The 18,710-nt window shown below is 46.7% G+C and overlaps 1 protein-coding gene and 1 long non-coding RNA gene across 2 annotated transcripts in view; both read right to left on the bottom strand.

The window, feature by feature from the left end:
- The window catches only part of LOC124511733 (cytochrome P450 2B11-like), a 48,771-nt gene extending 31,526 nt beyond the window's left edge, over positions 1-17,245 (bottom strand). The window contains exons 1-2 of the mRNA XM_047079101.1: positions 17,214-17,245; positions 16,306-16,351 (exon numbers count right to left, since the gene is read on the bottom strand). Coding sequence (XP_046935057.1) covers positions 16,306-16,351; positions 17,214-17,245 — 78 coding nt within the window. The remainder of the gene's footprint in view (positions 1-16,305; positions 16,352-17,213) is intronic.
- LOC124511103 (uncharacterized) lies at positions 13,434-15,449 on the bottom strand. The gene is made up of 2 exons (XR_006961822.1): positions 15,349-15,449; positions 13,434-13,813 (listed from the first exon to the last, which is right to left on the bottom strand). It is a non-coding gene; the product is annotated as an uncharacterized LOC124511103 (long non-coding RNA).
- Positions 17,246-18,710: the final 1,465 nt, after the last annotated feature.

Raw genomic sequence — 18,710 nt, 5'->3', positions numbered from 1 at the left:
TCTCTGTGAATCAGCTCATGTAAGAAAAACCAAGGGCACCTGGGTGGCTCAGTCAGTTGAGCATCCGACTTCAGCTCGGGTCATGATCTCACAGTTCATGAGTTCAAACCCCATATCAGGCTTGCTAGTCTCAGCACAGAACCTGTTGCAGATCCTCTGACCCCCTCTGTCTGCCCCTCCCCCACTTGCACTCTCTCAAAAATAAATAAAACATCAAAAATTAAAAAGAAAAACCATACAGTATTTTTCCTTTTGTGACTGGTATGTTTCACTTAGCATAATGTTCTCAAGGTTCATCCATGTTCTAGCTCATCTCAGACTCTCTTGCTTTTTTGAGGCTGAGTGATATTCTGTTGTATGGATAGGCCATATTTTGTGTATCCATTCATCTGTTGATGGACACCTGAGTTGCTTCCACCTTTTGGCTGTTGTGAATAACGCTGTTATGAACACGAACATACAACTATCTTTCCAAGTCTCTGTCTGCTTTCACATATTTTGGATATATACCCAGGCCTGGATCTGTTTTCTTTTTCTTTCCTTTTTTTAAAAAAATTTTTAACATTTACTTATTTTTCAAGAGACAGAGAGAGACAGAGCACAAGCAGGGGAAGGTCAGAGAGAAGGAGACACAGAATCTGAAACAGGTTCCAGGCTCTGAGCTGTCAGCATAGAACCTGATGTGTGGCTCGAACCCACAGCCCACGAGATCATGACCTGAGCCGAAGTCACAAGCTTAACCAACGGAGCCACCCAGGCGCCCCAGGCCTGGATCTGTTTCTGAGAAGCCCCCTTCAGATGCCCTCTCCAGGCCTGAGTTACAGCAGAAAAACAGGCCTTCCTTGGATGTATTGCAGGTACAGTTCCAGACCTCTGCGATAAAGCTACTAATGCAATAAAATGAGTCAAATTAATATTTTGGCTTCCCAGTGCATTTAAAGTTCCATTTATACTATGCTATAGTCTGTTAAGTGTGCAATAGCACCATGTCTAAAAACCGGGGGCACCTTGATTTCCACCCAGTTCATGATCTCACAGTTCATGAGATCGAGCCCCACATTGGGCTCCATGTGCTGACAGCACGGATTCTCTCTTTCCCTCTCTCTCCGTGCCTCCCACACTCATGCTGCTGCTGTGTGTGTGTGTGTGTGTGTGTGTGTGTGTCTCAAAATAAATAAACTTAAAAGTTTGTTTTTTTTTTTTTTTAATAAAAACATGTACAGGTGCCTGGGTAGCTCAGTCGGTTAAGCATCCAACTTTGGTTCGGGTCATGAGCTCACAGTTTGTGAGTTTGAGCTCCCCATCGGGCTCTGTGCTGACAGCTCAGAGCTTGGATTCTCTCTCTCTCTCTCTCTCTCTCTGCCCCTTCCCCGCTTGCAATCTGTCTCTCTCAAAAATAAACATTAAAAAAAATTTTTTTAACCATGTACATGCCTTAATTTAAAAATACTATAGGGGCGCCTGGGTGGCTCAGTCAGTTGGGCATCGGACTTGGGCTCAGGTCATGATCTCGGGGTTCATAAGTTCGAGCCCTGCATCAGGTTCTGTGCTGACAGCTTGGAGCCTGGAGCCTTCTTCAGATTCTGTGTCTCCCTCTCTCTGACCCTCCCCTACTCATGCTGTACTTCTCAACAATAAAAAAAATATTAAAATAATAATAAATAAACAATATATTGTATTTTTAAGCAATCTCTACACCCAACCTGGGATTGGAACTCACAACCCCAAGATCAAGAGTCTCAGGCCCCAACTACTGAGCCACCCAGGTGCCCCTGGCTTAATTATTAATAGCATCTCTTTTGCTCTGAAAACAATCCTAGTGAAGATAATGAATTATATTGTCTCTGGTTTAAATGCACTTTTTTTTGCAGCTTTATACAATTGCTTTTTATTTTTTATTTTTATTTTTTAATATGAAATTTATTGTCAAATTGGTTTCCATACAACACCCAGTGCTCATCCCATCAGGTGCCCTCCTGAGTACCATGGGGGAGGGGAAGGAAAAAATAAAGGTTAGAGAGGGAGGGAGCCAAAATATAAGAGACTCTTAAATGCACTTTGATTTTAGGGCACGTGGGTAGGTCAGTCAGTAAAGCATCCAACTTTGGCTCAGGTCATGTTCTCACAGTTCATGGATTCGAGCCCTACATTGGGCTCTGTGCTGACAGCTCAGTCTGGAGCCTGATTCGGATTCTGTATCTCGTTCTCTCTCTCTGCCCCTCCCCCGCTCGTGCTCTTTCTCTTTCTCAAAAATAAATTAGAAACATTAAAATTTTTTTTAAGTAAAAAAAAAATGCACTTTGACTTTACAGCCTAGCTATCTAGGAAAAAAAAAGATTTAGAGGCTTTAAAACTAAATCATTAATAGCATAAATAGGTTGAATGTTAGAATTGTAGGTCTTTCAAACAACCAAAATAGCTGACCTTTATTTTTTTTAAGTTATCTATTTATTTTTATTATTTTTTTTGAGAGAGAGACAGAGAGAGAGCACAAGTTGAGGAGGGGCAGAGAGAGAGGGAGAGGAGAGAGAATCCCAAGCAGGCTCCTGTCAGAACAGAGACCCTTGTAGGGCTCAAACCCACGAACCATGAGATCATAACCTGAACCAAAACCAAGAGCCAGACGCTTAACCGCCTGAGCCACCCAGGTGCCCCCAAAATAGCTGGCCTTTATTAACCACTGACTCTGTGCCAGGCAATGTTGTCAATATTTTACAGTTATTAGGTCATTCAATGCTCCCACATCTTCAAGAGGTGATTACTGTTCTCTCCATATTACAGTTGAGGAAACCGAAGAGGTTAACCAGCTAGTAGGTGGGGAAGCTGGGACTTGAAATGTCCTGCTGTTCTGTGCAATCTCCATCTGTCAATCATCAGTGTTGTGGTTGGACCGACCCATGTGGTTCTTATGAGGGCAAGATGCCTTTCAGCAGTAGCTGTCAGGAAATTTTGAAAAAAAACTAAAGATGCATTATTTAAAGGACCTGGGAATTACACAGCACACCTGGGGCCATGCAGTGACGTTGCAGGAAGAAAGAAAGGGAGCCCATGGCCTTGGGGTTCTGCATTTATTGGGATCTTAAGGGTGGTGGAATAGGGTTTTGCAGATTTACTCTTTATTGGTGAATTGAGAAGAGAAATTAAAAATTTTTTTAGTGTTTATTTATTTGTGAGAGCGAGAGAGACAGAACACAAGCAGGGGAGGGGCAAAGAGGGAGAGAGAGACACAGAATCCAAAGCAGGCTCCAGTCTCTGAGCTGACAGCACACAGCTGTCAGCTGTCTCTGAGGCCCGACACAGGCCTCAAACCCACAGACTGCAAGGCCATGACCTGAGCCAAAGTCTGACGCTTAACCGACTAAGCCACCCAGGCGCCCATGAGAGCAGAAATTTAAAGCATGGAAAGGGAAAAAAGAAGTGTTCCAAATGACACAGTTATCAAAATCAACAAAGATCTCTAAAAGTAAGGGGCCTGAGTAGTGGGAGATGGCCTGCCTCTTAATCTAGATGTGTGGCTGGTAGTGTAATTCTCGGAGAAAGCCATCCAAGTAGATGCTTTGGGAATCAAATCTTAAGTCAGGCTCTTGCATTATAAAAAGGAAAAGGGAAAAAAAGTGTCAAGGTTTACACTACCATCCACCTTGTGATGCCAAGGCACCAGTCAATAGAGAGGACATTAACTGCCTAGGTAGCTGATGTGCTAAATCAGGAGGAGGGCCCACGGTAACCAGGAAGTGGGATAGTAGCAAGTCTTATAATAATTACACAGGCAGTATTTGAAATCCAGTCTGTAAACATTGCCCCAAACTTGACAAGGTCAAGCCATGAAAACAGGTTAGTGACCATGGGGAAATCTGTTCAAGGATTTGGGTAATATTGCAAGATATTTTAACACCTTGGGCCAGCTGGTATAGGTAGGTTTGAACCTGTCCTGAGTTGGTAGATTGCTTCATATCTCATCAGACCAGTTTTTTTATTCCTGAGAGTAGGCCAGTTCAGTTAAAGGGCTGTGTCTCATTTCAGGAGATGAGGAAGTGGGTGAGTTCCCCCACGTTAGGCCTACATAGTGCATCAGGTTTTTTTTTTTTTTAAGTTTATCTATTTGTAAAATAAATTTAAAACATTTATTTATTGTTGAGAGTTACAGAGACAGAGCATGAGCGGGGGAGGGACAGAGAGAGAAGGAGACACAGAATCCAAAACAGGCTCCAGACTCTGAGCTGTCAGCACAGAGCCTACACCGGGCTCGTACCTACAAACCGTGAGATCAAGACCTGAGCCAAAGTCGAACATTTAACTGACTGAGCCACCCAAGCACCCCTAAGTTTATTTATTTTTTTAATGTTTATTTATTTTTGAGAGAGAGAGAGAGAGAGAGAGAGAGAGAGCAGGCGGGAGAGGGACAGAGAGAGAGGGAGACACAGAATCTGAATCAGGCTCCAGGCTCTGAGCTGTCAGCACAGAGCCCGATGTGGGGCTCGAACCCACAAGCTGTGTGTTTATGACCTGAGCTGAAGTCGAACCGCTTAACCAACTGAACCAGCCAGGTGCCCCTCAGGTATTTAGTAAGAGTGATTTCTACAGAAACAAAAGAAAAAACAAAGTTTAATGATTGGAGTAGGTTATAATCCCCACTTCTGAGTTCTGAAAGCAGCCAGTGGAGATTTCCAGATGTCAGGCTCAAAGCATCTTCAGATGGAGTGAGGGCAGGCAGTGACAGTCTGATGCTTTTCCTGGCTTGAAATTTGAAAGTCTCTGGTCTTTCTGAGTGGCCCACACAGCAACAGGCACAAAGGTTGCCCATACGTGAGCTGCTGGGGTGACTTCCTTGAAGTTTCTATCAAATTGTCCCACCTCAGCTTACATGGCACTGGAATAAGGCAGTGTTCGTTTTCAGTGAGTCCAAGTCAGAAGGTGGGAGAAAACTTGGAATCATTAGTTTGAAGAATTGTAGCAAGATATGGGAGGAAGTAGGGAGAATTCAGTATCCAGTCCAATTTATAGCTAGAAAACAAAACCTCAAAGACAACAGCACTAGAATCTGATAGCCACAAAGGTGTGTCACTGAAACATATTTTTTCCCTCTACAATAACCCTCATTTCTACCAAAGATAATCAAAATATGACTAACTAATCTCATTAAACTTGGCCTGGTCATCTACATAAGTGCAGCAAGAATAGTGATTGACCATACAGACACTTTTAAGTCTGCTTTGCTGGAACGTTTCATAAGGAATCTCAGATCGAATGTTTAAAAGCCTCTGGAGGCTAAGGAGCCAAGCCAAGCACTCATCATCGCATTTTGCCTGCAAAACCTATAGATTTAAATGAATTCCTCTCTTCTCGAGGTCCCCCAAATATCCTGAGGCTCCTGGGCCTACCAGGAAGTGACCTTCCTTACTCACCTGCTAAGGCTGCCAAGATCCCTGCAAGCAAGGTATCAGGCCAATTTTTCCAAGGGGTTTCATTGGTTCCACAAAGTCAACCTTAGTTCTTTAAGCCTGTCTGATCATATCTGAGTCTAGACATTTGTCTCTCAAATATTTGGATATACTGAGGGAGAGCATACCAAGCAAAAGAGCTATAACCAGTGCAAAGGCCTTGAGGCAGGGGGCCTGGTGTGCTCTCAAACAGCAAGGGAGCCAGTGCAGGTGGAATTTAGTAAGAAAGAGGGGGAGAGGTAGGTGAGAAAAGAAGGACTTTGTCAAGGTCACGCAGCTAGTAGGCAACAGACCTACGACTTAAACAGGACCTGCCTGACCTCAGAGGTCAAGCTTTTAACCATAACATCATGTTGTGTCACAATAACCCAGCAACCGTTCCATGTCGTGGTCATTGCTGCGTGTGAATCCTGTCCTCATACATGACAGGCATTATTATGTATGCCATGCTACACGATGCAGGAACTCCAAGAGATGGAGGAACTGGAAAGGGCAGAATTGAAAGCGAGCGTGTCTAAATTTGAACTCCACGCTCTTCCCGGGTATTGCTGCACTGACACAAGGAGCTATGGAGTCCTTGAATTATGGAACGACAGCATTTTAGGATCGTGGGGCCAAGGGCGACATGGTTGTAATGTCGGTAAAATATCTAAGTACTTCCCATGCTGGTTGGTAGAGAGTCACTACCCTGAGGGTCTCCCCATGTGGCTCCCATATGGCTCGGGCCCACCCCAGCACCTCCAGACCTCCCAGAATCCAGCACCGAAAGGGTTAACACGAGCCTCAGTCTCCCCACCTTGCTCCTACCATCCATCAGGTGTCTACTCTTATTGTTCAGGTGTCAGACACCAGTAATAGCACCCCTGCTTGGACCTATCATGTGTCATTTCTGGAAGGAAGTGGGATCTTCAGCCCAAAAATTAACATCAAGTTCACCCAGCAGAAGTGTAGGAACACGGGCCAAAGCCAGGGCGTCTTCTCAGTAGACATTCCTGAGCGCAGGCCTCATTTGAAACCACCTGTAAGGTCAAATAAATACTCTGGGCAACAAGCCCTTAATCTCCTGAGGAGTTTCTTTCAGAACTAGGTCTGAGGTCAGACCACGTACTCCACTCAGCATTCCTGGGGCCTGCCAATATCCTCTGTGTCGTCCACCAAAATACTTCAGCTATAGGTCCACTGCTTGCAATGAAGGGAAGGACCCGGGCTCCTCTCCGGCTTCTTGGGGCCAACCTTGGCCAACACACCGCATACGCGCCCCTCCGAGGGTCGCCTTCTGCATGGTTGAGGCAGAGGCAGCTAACAAACACCAACACCCACCTTCCCTCCTCTTCCCCCACGCACGCCAGGACATTTCCCAGTCTCCCTTGCGGGGAGGCCTCGTCATGTGATGCGTTCTGGCCAATGGGATGCAAGCGGAAGTAGTGTTCTCTGCAGGTTGCAAACTTGCTCTGCAAAAACCTCCCACGTGCAGGGCTCATTCTTTCTCCACCCCAATTGCTGGCTGAGCGGCAAGGATTCTGTGAACCCAGGAGAGAGAGGATGGAGCCTCAAGACGCATGGAGCCTGGGTCTCTGAATGATTATGTGAAAGTCCACCCACCAACTACATACACCTAATTTACATAAGTGGAAAGTAAACTTGTATTGAGTTAAGTCAATGGCCTTTTGGAATCTGTTATGGAAACTGGTGTTACTTATCCTAATTCAGTATTGTCGGGAGCTTGGCAAAATCACCTCGCCTCTCAGCTTTGAAATGGTAATAATGACACCCATGGGTTGTTGAGAAGATTAAGCAAGATGGTGGATGAGTATTTCTGAGACGTAGACGTTTCGGTTCAATATGTACTCATACTTTCCCTTCTTTCCTCTTCTAATATGCCCACAGGAGAGGCTAAAAGGAGGGAACTTCCATAAGTGAGGTATCACAGGAGTCTAAGGATGTGGTTCTTCCCGACTGTGGAGGCAGGGGCATGGCTAAAGTGACCTCTGGGGAGCTCCATATCTGATGCTTAAGAATTAAAATATTATCCCTGGGTCTAAATAAACAGAGCCAGGACAATCTCAAAATAGCAGGTGACTGCCAAAAAGTAGAGAGATTGGAAAATTAGCAGTCTGGGATCTTATCCTGGCTCCAGAATGAGCCTCTACATTCCAGAAGATTCAGCAGGAGAAAAGCCAGCAGGCATGAAACTGGACAGTGTTTGGGGAGCCTGGTGAGAAGCATGGGCTACTTAGAAAAGAGACACATGTGGAGAAGATGGTGGGAGAAGGGGCTGAGGGTTGACAGTGCAAGTCTTCAGTGTCAGGCTGAGAGGTGACTGTCACCCAAAGGATGATGGGGAGCCAGGAAAGGTTTTAAGCAGGGAATGGCACCATCTAGCTATGCTCTAGAAAACTCACCATGGATGGTATCAGTGGATGGCAATTTCCATGACTCCACTAGGAATTTGGGAAGGCAGAAGGGGACAGTAGAAGAGCATGAGCTCAGTAAACATCCATTTACCTTTTCATATTAGACATTTGAGGGCCAAGGGGAGGATGATACGCTGAGGAGGAGGAAGAGGGTACAGATAAAGACACAGATTGAGCATCCCATGGTCATCACCTGAACAAAGACAATTAGTTGCTACTTCCAATAGGTGATTACCATTCCATTAGGAGCCTATTGTAGCTCAGGGGGAGATGTATGGGGCTCCCAAATTCTGGGAAGAATATAGAATGTGGATGCATGCCATGTTGGGAAGGAGGAGTCCTTTGGATGACTGAGTAGTGGCTGGTTTCCTGGCTCACCTGTCTAACCTGAAGAGCTGGAGGGGTCAAGGGTGGGAAAGGAGCTCCTGCATAGCCACGTGCTGCTTTCATGTGAGAATCACTGTTTTAAAGGGTGCCTGGGTGGCTCAGTCTGTTGAGTGACCAACTCTTGATTTTGGCTCAGGTAATGATGCCAGGGTCATGGGATTGAGCCGCCCTGTCAGGCTCCGTGCTGAGTGTGGAGCCTGTTTGAGATTCTCTCTCTCTCTCCTTCTGCCCCTCTACCCCACTCATGCTCCCCCCCTTTCTCTCTGTAAAATACAAAACAAAATAAGCCCTTTGGGGCTAGAGCCCTGATTCCCACCCTTTTGAAACATAGTTCGGGGTCGGGAAGTGGTGGAAGAGGAACTCTGATTCCTTCTAAGTAGGCAAAAGTTGATGAGGAATGGAAATCTGGCAGGAGAACACCATGAAAAGTATCTTTGATTTGCCTTCTGGATCCACTCTCTGCCCTTCTCCATCTGCCCTTGACCCCAGTTGAGTGGGCTAATGAGAAACCACAACAGAAAATTAGAGAGGGGCACCTGGGTGGCTCAGTCGGTTGAGCATCCAACTTCGGCTCAGGTCATGATCTCATGGTTTGTGAGTTGAAGTCCTGCATCAGACTCTGTGCTGACAGTTCAGAGCCTGGAGCCTGCTTTGGATTCTGTTTCTCCCTCTCTCTCTGTTCCTCCCCCCACTCACTCTCTGTCTCTCTCTCCTTCAAATATAAACATTAAAAATAAAAAAAAAAAGAAAATTAGGGAGAAGGCAGGGAGAGAGGAGGGATTGGTGCTATGGGCTGGACTCACATTTGGAAGCCATGTGGAAGCCCCCAATCTCTCAGAAAGACCATAAACAAAAATGGGGCCATGAGGTTGGGCCCTAAACCCACGTGTTCTTATAAGAAGAGGATGTTTGGACACACAGAGAGACACCAGGGGCACATGCCCATGGAGGAAGGACCACGTGGTCACACAGTGACAAGTCTGCCATCTGCAAGCCCAAGACACAGGGCTGGCCAGAAGCCAACCCTACCCACCCCCTGATCTTGCACCTCCAGCCTCCAGAACGGTGAGAAAATAAATTTCAATTGTTCAAGCCACCCAGTCGGTGGTGTTTTGTTATGGCAGCCCTGGCACGCTGACAGTCCCTGTATGAAACTCTTCCTGACTACCTGGCTTGAGGGGAGGATGACGCTGGTTTCCCGCTAGAACCCTGAGACAGATAGTAACCAAGATTTTGCTTCCATTCTGTGTCTTCCTGTGTCTTCGGCCCTTGGCCCCTTTGGCCTGCCAGGATATTTGAGGATATTTTGCAATGACTGCTTTTGTGGGAGGGAGGACAAAAGAGAAACAGGACAAAGAGGAGTCATTTCTTTGCTCCGGAGTTTCTAAAATCTAGCCCACAGGGGGATCCAAGTCATTCAGGGGAGAAGACAATCGACTCTGTCCCTGAAGTCAAGGGAGATTTTCTGAACTCAAGGTGAGGAGCAGAAATGAATGGGAGAATGCCATGTACCCTTGGAAAGGGGGCATCGGTTCTCTCTCTCCTGTCCACACGCCTTCCTGGACAGGGCTGTTCTGGTTCAGAGAGAACTGGACCCACACTGATTGGGGGCAGCCAGACCCCACTGACTGCCTGTGCCAGGCCTCTTGTGAGGGGCTTTGGCCCAGAGAGTGAGGACACCTTAAAGCCTGATTCTGATGCAGAGTAAAGCCCAAGGCAATGGCAAGGTGAAGTGACTGACTGGGTCAGAAACTGATTTGTGTCTCCATCCTCCTCCCCAAAATTCACATGTTAAACTCTCAGCCCCCAGGATCTCAGAATGTGACCTTATTTGGAATAGGACCTTTGCAGAAGTAATTAATGAAGATGAGGTCATACTGGAGTAGGGTGGGCCCCAAATCCAATATGGCCACCGTCCTTATGAAAGGGGGGAATTTGGACCCAGACACATGCACGGGGACATGCATTCTGCAAGCTAAGGAATGCCAATGAATGCCAGCAAACCACCAGAAGTTGGGAGTGAGGCAGGGAACAGGTTATCGCACATAGCCTCAGAAGGAACGGACCTGGCCCACACCTTGCTGGTGGACTCATGGCTTCCAGAACCGAGATGATACATTTCTGTTGTTGAGGGTGCCCAGTATGAGGCACTTTGTTACAGCAGCCCTGGAAACTAATACCAAAGGTCTTCACAGAATTCACCCACTCCGAGTTCACCCACCCATTCCTTCATTTATTCCACACATTCTGATGTTCATTTCTCGGATGCTTGGGGCCTGCATTCTAGTGGGAGAGGCAGACAATACATCAGTAAGCACAGATGAAACACCACGCTGGGCACTAAATGCTCTGAAGGAAACCAGAGCTCGGCGAGGCTGCCACCTCAGCTGGGCAGTCAGATGAGGGGATGTCACACGGCAGCGGCCCAAAGGCACTGAGGGTAGGAGTCATGGAAATCCCCATGGACTGGACACGTAGGTTGAGCCAACAATACCCGGGCCATGGCTTGGACTTTTATCCCAAGTGCAATGTGGGGACATGATCAGACCTGTATTTTGACGAGAATGCTATGGCTGCCTTGAGGGAGAGCAGCATGGCCAGCCCAAAGGGCAGAGGGCTACCCTTAGGAGGCTACCCAGCGGGGGCTGCCACACCCAAGTACCACACACCGGGTGGCCTGAACACCACAAATGTGTTACCTAAGAGCGTGAAATCAGTGTCACAGGGCTATTCCTCCCAAAGTCTATGAGGGAGAGTCTGTTCCAGACTCTTCTGTGATTGGTGGGCCATCTCTGGTGTTCCTTGGCTTGTGGGAGCATCACCTGATCTCTGCCTTCTTCTTCATGTAGAGTCCTTCTCAATTTCCTTTTTTAGTTTTTTAAAGTTTGTTTATTTGTTTTCAGAGAGAGAGAGAGCACAAGCAAGGGAGGGGCAGAGAGAAGGAGAAACAGAATCCCAAAGAAGCTCCAGTCCCCAAGCTGTCAGTGCAGAGTCCCCTGCAGGGATCAAACTCACAAACCAGAAGATCACGAATTGAGTTGAGATCAAGAGTCAGACACCTAACTGACCAAGCCACCCATGGGTCCCTCAATTTCCCCCCCTTTTTTTAAATTTTTTTTTAACGTTTATTTATTTTTCAGACAGAGAGAGAGAGACAGAGCATGAACAGGGAGGGTCAGAGAGAGGGAGACACAGAATCCGAAACAGGCTCCAGGCTCTGAGCTGTCAGCACAGAGCCCGACGCGGGGCTCGAACTCACGGACCGCGAGATCATGACCTGAGCCGAAGTCAGCCGCTTAACCGACTGAGCCACCCAGGCGCCCCTCAATTTCCTCTTTTTATAAAGAAACACTTATGGGCACCTGGGTGGCTCAGTCGGTTAAGCATCCAACTTCAGCTCAGGTCATGATCTCACAGTTCCTGAGTTTGAGCCCTGTATCAGGTTCTGTACCAACAACTCAGAGCCTGGAGCCTGCTTGGGATTCTGTGTTTCCCTCTCTCTCTGCCCCCCCCCCACTTTCTCTCTTTCTCCCTCCCTCTCTCTCTCTCTCTCAAAAATAAACGTTAAAAAATAAAAATAAAGACACACTCATATTGGATTTTAGCCAATTAATGGCCTCATCTTAAGATCAAGAGTTGGATGCTTAACCGATTGAGCCACCCAAGCGCCCCTTATGGGGTGCTTTTAGAGACTCACTGAGGACAAAGGTGTTCTAGATCTGGCAGATAAGTTCTTCAAAAATTTAATCTCTCCTAGCCTCATTCTCAATCAATCACATGCATGCATGGTGCGGGCGGGGAGGGGGGAAGGGAGGGGCAGGGGTGTGGATCTGAGGCACAGGGATAGCTGGACAAGGAACGGTCCTGGAAGTCCGGGGCAGGCAGGTCACTGAGGTGCTCAGATCTGATATGGACTCCTGTGACCCCAGACTTTGGACTCTTCTGGTACCTGAATGGGCCAGGGCTCAGATATCTCCAAATATCAGCTGATAGCAGGTCAGTTAATACTTTGAGAAAATGAGAAATTGACAATCTGAAGCCCAAGCCCTAATTCAGCCTGGGCACTGAGCTGGGTCCTAGTCACTCAGTGAATTCTGACCCTGGTCACACGCTGCTACCCCCATAGTGATCCTGAACACTGCTTGACCCACAAAACGCATCTCAGGGAGAAGAGCAAAGACAGGGAGATATGAACCTGTGTGCCACGTTTGGTTGGAGGTAAGTAGGGTGAGGTCTTAGGCCAAAGCGGGTATCGGGAGAAATTTTGGAAAAATGGACCCAGAGAGGTACCTCTGCCATCAGCAAAAGCTTTGAAAATCCCACTGAGCGATTTTGACTTTTTCCTTGGAGGGCTTTGGAGAACCACGGAGGATTTTAAGCAGAGAAGGTCACAATCACTTTGTGCTTTAGACTATTCCCTGCCTTGGAGACTGGGTTAGAAGGGTGACTGGAAATGCAAGCTGTGCAGCCACTCTGGAAAACAGTATGGAAGTTCCTCAAAAAACTAAAAATAGAACTACCCTACGACCCAGCAATTGCACTACTAGGTATTTACCCAAGGGATACAGGTATGCTGTTTCGAAGGGACATATGCACCCCAATGTTTATAGCAGCACTATCAACAATGGCCAACGTATGGAAAGAGACCAAATGTCCATCGATGGATGAATGGATAAAGAAGATGTGGTATATAGATACAATGGAGTATTACTCGGCAATCAAAGAGAATGAAATCTTGCCATTTGCAACTACGTGGATGGAACTGGAGGGTGTTATGCTAAGTGAAATTAGCCAGTCAGAGAAAGACAAATATCATATGACTTCACTCCTATGAGGACTTTAAGAGACAAAACAGATGAACATAAGGGAAGGGAAACAAAAATAATATAAAAACAGGGAGGGGGACAAAACAGAAGAGAGTCATTAATATGGAGAACAAACTGAGGGTTACTGGAGGGATTGTGGGAGGAGGGATGGGCTAAATGAGTAAAGGGCACAAGGAATCTACTCCTGAAATCATTGTTGCACTATATGCTAATTTGGATGTAAATTTAAAAAATTAAATTAAAAATTTAAAAAAAAGAAGGGTGACACGGGTTGTGGAATGTGGAGGAGAGACAGCCCCCAGGATGGCCACGATGGTATAATAGAGTAGGTTAACTGTTGTAACAAAGATTCTCATAAATCTCAGTGGCATAAGGCAACAGTTTATTTCTCATTCACATCTCATTTGGGTGAGGGTTTAGAGGGTCTCCCCCTAGTGGTCACTTCAGGACACAGATTTTTTTTTTTTTTTTCTTTTTTTCCCTCCATTTTGTGGCTCTTCAATCTTGCTGGTGGACAGAAAGCCTGCAGAGGATTTCACTCCGGATGCATAGTCGCCTTGAGCCAGAAGTAACACGTGTCACTTCTTCTCTCATATTGTGGGGGTGAGAACGGGTCACACGGGTCTCATCGACGTAATGCTACCTGGACAGTGGCTTCTCGTCAACAACTCCAGAAGGCACAGCACAAGTGTTTTGGTGGCCAGCTCGCTGTGCCTAGGGCACACCACGGCTCCAGTCGTGGGGGCTGAATAGTCAGGAATTGTTTCTTAAGTCAACAAATATTTATAGAGCTCCCGATATGTGCCGGACGCTGTGTTACTTCCTTGGAATTCAGCCAGGAACCAAAGCTCTTGCCCTCAAGGAGCTTAGATGTTTAGGGAGGAGACGGATAATAAACACATATGTGCTATTTTTCTTTCAGTTGCAAATAGCAGAAACTGACCTCAAACCAGTTAAAAAAGCAAAAAAGAAAGCAAAGGGGCAGTATTGATTAGCTCCCATATTAGTTAATTTGGGTATTCCGGGAGGTTAACCAGCTTCAGCAACTCTTTCACGACCACCACCACCCTTGAGAGGAAAGGTGCTTCTGTCCCTCCCTTTGTGCTATGGCTTCATTCTGGGTCGCTCTCACATTTTTTGGAGGGAAAGTTGTTCATTACAGCCCCCAACTCCCTATTAATTCAAGAGAGACCCTGATTGGCCCCGCCTGAGTCACATGCCCATCTTTGGTCCAATCACCATGAGTCTAGGACAGTAGCAGCCAGAGCCTTTGTTCCCCCTTGAGGAGGGTGGGAGGGGAGGACAGTGTCTGGTCTTACAGCCCCACTAGGACCAAGTACCTGTGTTGTGGAGGAAGTTCCCCACATCAGGTGATTACCAGGTAAGGAAGGAAGTGAAGGAGCACTCAGATGACAACAAACAGTAGACCTCTCAGTCCTAGTCCACTGTGGTCCACGTTTAGACCAGAATCAAGACACACTCACTTGCTCCTACATGCAGCCCAAAAGCAGCCCCACTTGGGGGCACCTGAGTGGCTCAGTCAAGCGTCTGACTCTTGATTTCAGTTCAGGTCATGATCTCACAGTTCACGGGTTCAAGCCCTGAGTCGGGCTCTGCGCTGACAGTGTGGAGCCTGCTTGGGATTCTCCCTCGCTTTCTCCCTTGCCTCTCCACTCCCTCTCACAAATAAACTTTTAAAAAATGTCCCTGTTCAACACAACAGCAACTCCCATACACGGCCAAAAATTTCATTTACTCTCCATCCCCATAAAAAGGCTAATCCCTGAGCCAGGGTCTAACAAAGGAACTCTGAGCAGGGTGTGAGGTGCACACTGTGGCAAGGTGTCAGTCAGATGTCCAAAACCTTTCAGTCCACTGAAACCATGCGCTGTACCCCTGCGGTACAGCCTGTTGACTGTCTACACCACAGACATTCCCATTCTCTTTTTTTGGACTGCAAAGTTTGGGTCCCACAAAAAAGCTTGGAAATACTCATTTTCCCAGCATTCCTTGCAGCTATGGGTATTCATGTGTCAAAGTTTTGGTCAAAAAGATATAAGAGGAAATTCCTGCTATGTTGTTCCCAAAAAAAGATTCTTCCTCTGTAATAAAAAGGGAGTAGGATGTGAAGAAAGTCCTCTTAAGGTGCAGGCTGCTCGCTGCTTGACTTTGGAGACAGCTGGGCAAGGACTAAAAGTCAGCAAAGAGGACAATGGAGCGAGCGAATGAACAGTCTTTTATTACCCTGTGAGTTGCTAAATCAGTTCTGGCACTGCTTACCTCCAGACTTTGCTTTGTAAGAGAATTAAATATCCTTGTTGTTAAATGCACTGTTGATCCAAGATTTTTTTTCTTTTATGTTTATTTATCTTGAGAGAGAGAGAGAGAGAGAGAGAGAGCATAAGTGAGCAGGGGAGGGGCAGAGAGAGAGGGAGATAGAGAGTCCTAAGCAGGCTCTGTGCTGCCAGCACAGACCCCAACGCCTGGCCTGACCCCAGGGACCATGAGATCATGACCTGAGATGAAACCAAGAGTCAGACGCTCAACCAACTGAGCCCCCCAGGTGCCCCTGGTCCAAGATTCTTCTTTCACTGTTCACTAGGTGACCAGGCTGTACAGCGAAGGTTAGAGGCAGTTCATGCCACCCAGGGGAGAAACGGCTGCATAATTCAAGGTCACTGAAACAGACAACACACACACCAGGCTCAAGTGACACAGCCTTTACTTACAGCAAGGGAGGAGATTGCACAAGATCCAGGCCCCCATGACCGGAAGATCTCCACGGCCAACACTGGCCATGTAAATGCACACACCCCACTTTATGCTGCACTCGAAAGACCCGGACCCCTCCCCTAGGGGGTCTGAAATCCAGAAAGCTAGGGACTTGTCTGAGGGCCATTGACACATGCACTTAAGTAGAACAAGGGAGTACTGGGGCACCTGGGTGGCTCAGTCAGTTAAGAGTCTGACTCTTCATTTGGGTTCAGGTCATGATCTCCCAGTTCGTGGGTTTGAGTCCTGCCTCTGGCGCTGCACTGACAGCACACAGCCTGTTTGAGATTCTCTCTCTCCCTCTCTCTCTCTGCCCCTCCCCTGCTTGCTCTCTAGCTCTCTCTCTAAATAAATAAAAATAATCTTAAGAAGAAAAAGAACAAGGGAGTACTCATTAAGTTTGAAACAGGGAAAATATTTCCTCACAAGGCAGTAAGCCCAGCACAAGCTGGGAGCGCTCCTTACCTCTTGATTAGGAGTTGTTCCAGGCCCAAGGTGTGTTGTAATGCAACTGAGCGGGTGTGGAAAGACTGCCCACAAGAGACTGACTGCCGTTTCGCAACAATTCTGCTACTGGAAGCAGAAAGTTGGCATTCTAACGGTCAACATCTTGGCAGTGCAGTGACTGCCTTTGACATCCAACATGGCTGCCTCTAGTCCTCTTCTCTGACACCTAATTCTCCATCTTGACCTCCAGGTCCAACCTGAAGGGGGTTTAAAGGAGGATTTCCCTTCCAAGGTTGTACTGTTTTAACTTCCAGGAGATGTTTCAATTTCTTGGGAATTCCATGGAGGTTGCCTATAACGCCAGGAATCTTGACAAGTCCTGGTTCTTGAATCTGAACTTAGGCTCAGTCAGGTGCCCTTGTGTTAATTAGAAAAAAGCACTCCCTCCAGATGGATAAATTAGAAGGAAAGAAAAAAAAAGTATCTCATCTGGCAGAATCATTCCTCAGAATTCTCCGCTAGATGAGTACCATTTTTTGAAAAATAAAAAAGTATCTTGGGGCGTCTGGGTGGCTCAGTTGGTTAAGCATCCGCCTTCAGCTCTGGTCATGATCTCCCGGTTCATGATTTCGAGCGCCGTGTCGGGCTCTGTGCTGACAGCTCAGAGCCTGGGCCTGCTTTAGATTCTGTGTCTCCCTTTCTCTCTGCCCCTTCTCCACTCACATTGTTTCTCTCTCTCCCTCTCTCAAAAATAAACAGTTTAAAATTAAAAATATATATATATATGTCTTCCTGTGGTTGGATGCAGCTCTGCACTAAGATGTGTGACTTGGCAAGTGAAGTGTGAGCAGCTTGCGGTGACCTTTCCCTCCCTGCACAGTGGACAACCTGCATAACTGCACAGCTATTGATTATTTAAGCCCCACCTTGGAGAGTCTGCCTCTACAGCAATGGTCATTGGAGCTCTGGGTCCCTGAGGGGAGTCAACAGAGCTGGACTTGCTGACAAATGTTGCAAAAGTCATCAGTGGCTGGTGGGATCAAGGGTACCCATCAGAGAATCTCCAAGCAGAAGGCGTGGAGAATGTCTGTATTAATTAACGTCAAGGCCCAAGTTGCTGAAACCAACAGAGCCCAAGATACAGTGACTTAAATAAAACAGAAGTTTCTTTCTCTCCTTTGTGATCCCTTTGAAGTTGGGTTGTCCAAGATGGCAAGTGGTTCCCCTCCATGTGGTCAATCTGGGATCCAAGCCCCTTTAATCTTTTTTTTTTTTAATTTTTTAAATGTTTATTTATTTTTGAGGTGGGGGGGAGGGGCAGAGAGAGAGGGAGGGAGGCAGAGAATCTGAAGCAGCCCCGTGCTTTCAGCACAGAGCCAGAGACGGGGCTCAAATTCATGAACTGTGAGATCATGACCAGATCCAAAGTTGGGTGCTTAACCGGCTGAGCCACCCAGGCACCCCTGTTTTTATTTATTTTTGAAAGAAGACAGCTACTGCTAGTAGGGGAGGGGCAGAAGAACGGGGGTACAGAGGATTACAAGTGAGCTCTACACTGACAGCAGAGAGCCAGATGTGGGGCTCGAACTCACAAACCATGAGATCATGACCTGAGCTTAAGTCAGATGCTTAATGGACTGAGTCACCCAGGTGCCCCGAGATAATTCACTTTATAAAGGAGGGAACTGAAGGGCAGACTAGTAAATTCAGGTAGATTACAGGTGATGGGGTGGAAATTCTAACTCTGATTCAGAATCTCAAATCTTAAGCACTTCTCAACACTGGATTTCTAAAAGTTCCAGTCTTCTGGGAAATGACGCCATCTCATGGTTGGAGGACTGACCTGCAATAGGAATGGATACTGCGGGGCCTAGGAGAGAAAGTTCTCACCACCATTTGTTTGTAGCCTCTCCCCATAGGGGAAAGGAGGAATACTGTGCCCAGAGACGGATCCAGCCCCAGAAACAGATGTTCAGAAAAGTATACTCCAATACATCATCAGGCACTTTACATCCTAACAACTCAGAAGTTGATAATATGATTACCCCCATTTTATAAACTAATAAAGACTCAGAGATAGTAAATGTTCAAGATCTCAGCTAGGAAGCAGCAAAGCAGAATTCAAACTCAGGACTAATTTTTTTTTAATGTTTATTTATTATTGAGACAGAGAGAGACAGAGCATGAGCATGGGAGAGGCAGAGACAGAGGGAGACACAGAATCTGAAGCAAGCTCCAGGCTCTGAGCTGTTAGCACAGAGCCCAACACGGGGCTCAAACTCACCAACCGTGGGATCATGATCTGAGCCGAAGTTGGACTCTGAAGTTGAACTGAGCCACCCAGGCGCCCCAGGGCTAATTATTTTTAATGAAACTGTGTAACCTGTGTGGGGTGTGTGTGTGTGTGTGTGTGTGTGTGTGTG

This window comes from Lynx rufus, unplaced genomic scaffold (genome assembly GCF_022079265.1).
Source record: "Lynx rufus isolate CCGP_SWC_20201006 ecotype Redwood Valley unplaced genomic scaffold, mLynRuf1.p SCAF_16, whole genome shotgun sequence".
Classification (NCBI taxonomy): Eukaryota; Metazoa; Chordata; class Mammalia; order Carnivora; family Felidae; genus Lynx; species Lynx rufus.
The sequence above is the reverse complement of the archived record's forward strand: the minus strand, read 5'-3'. Positions and strand labels throughout refer to the sequence as shown.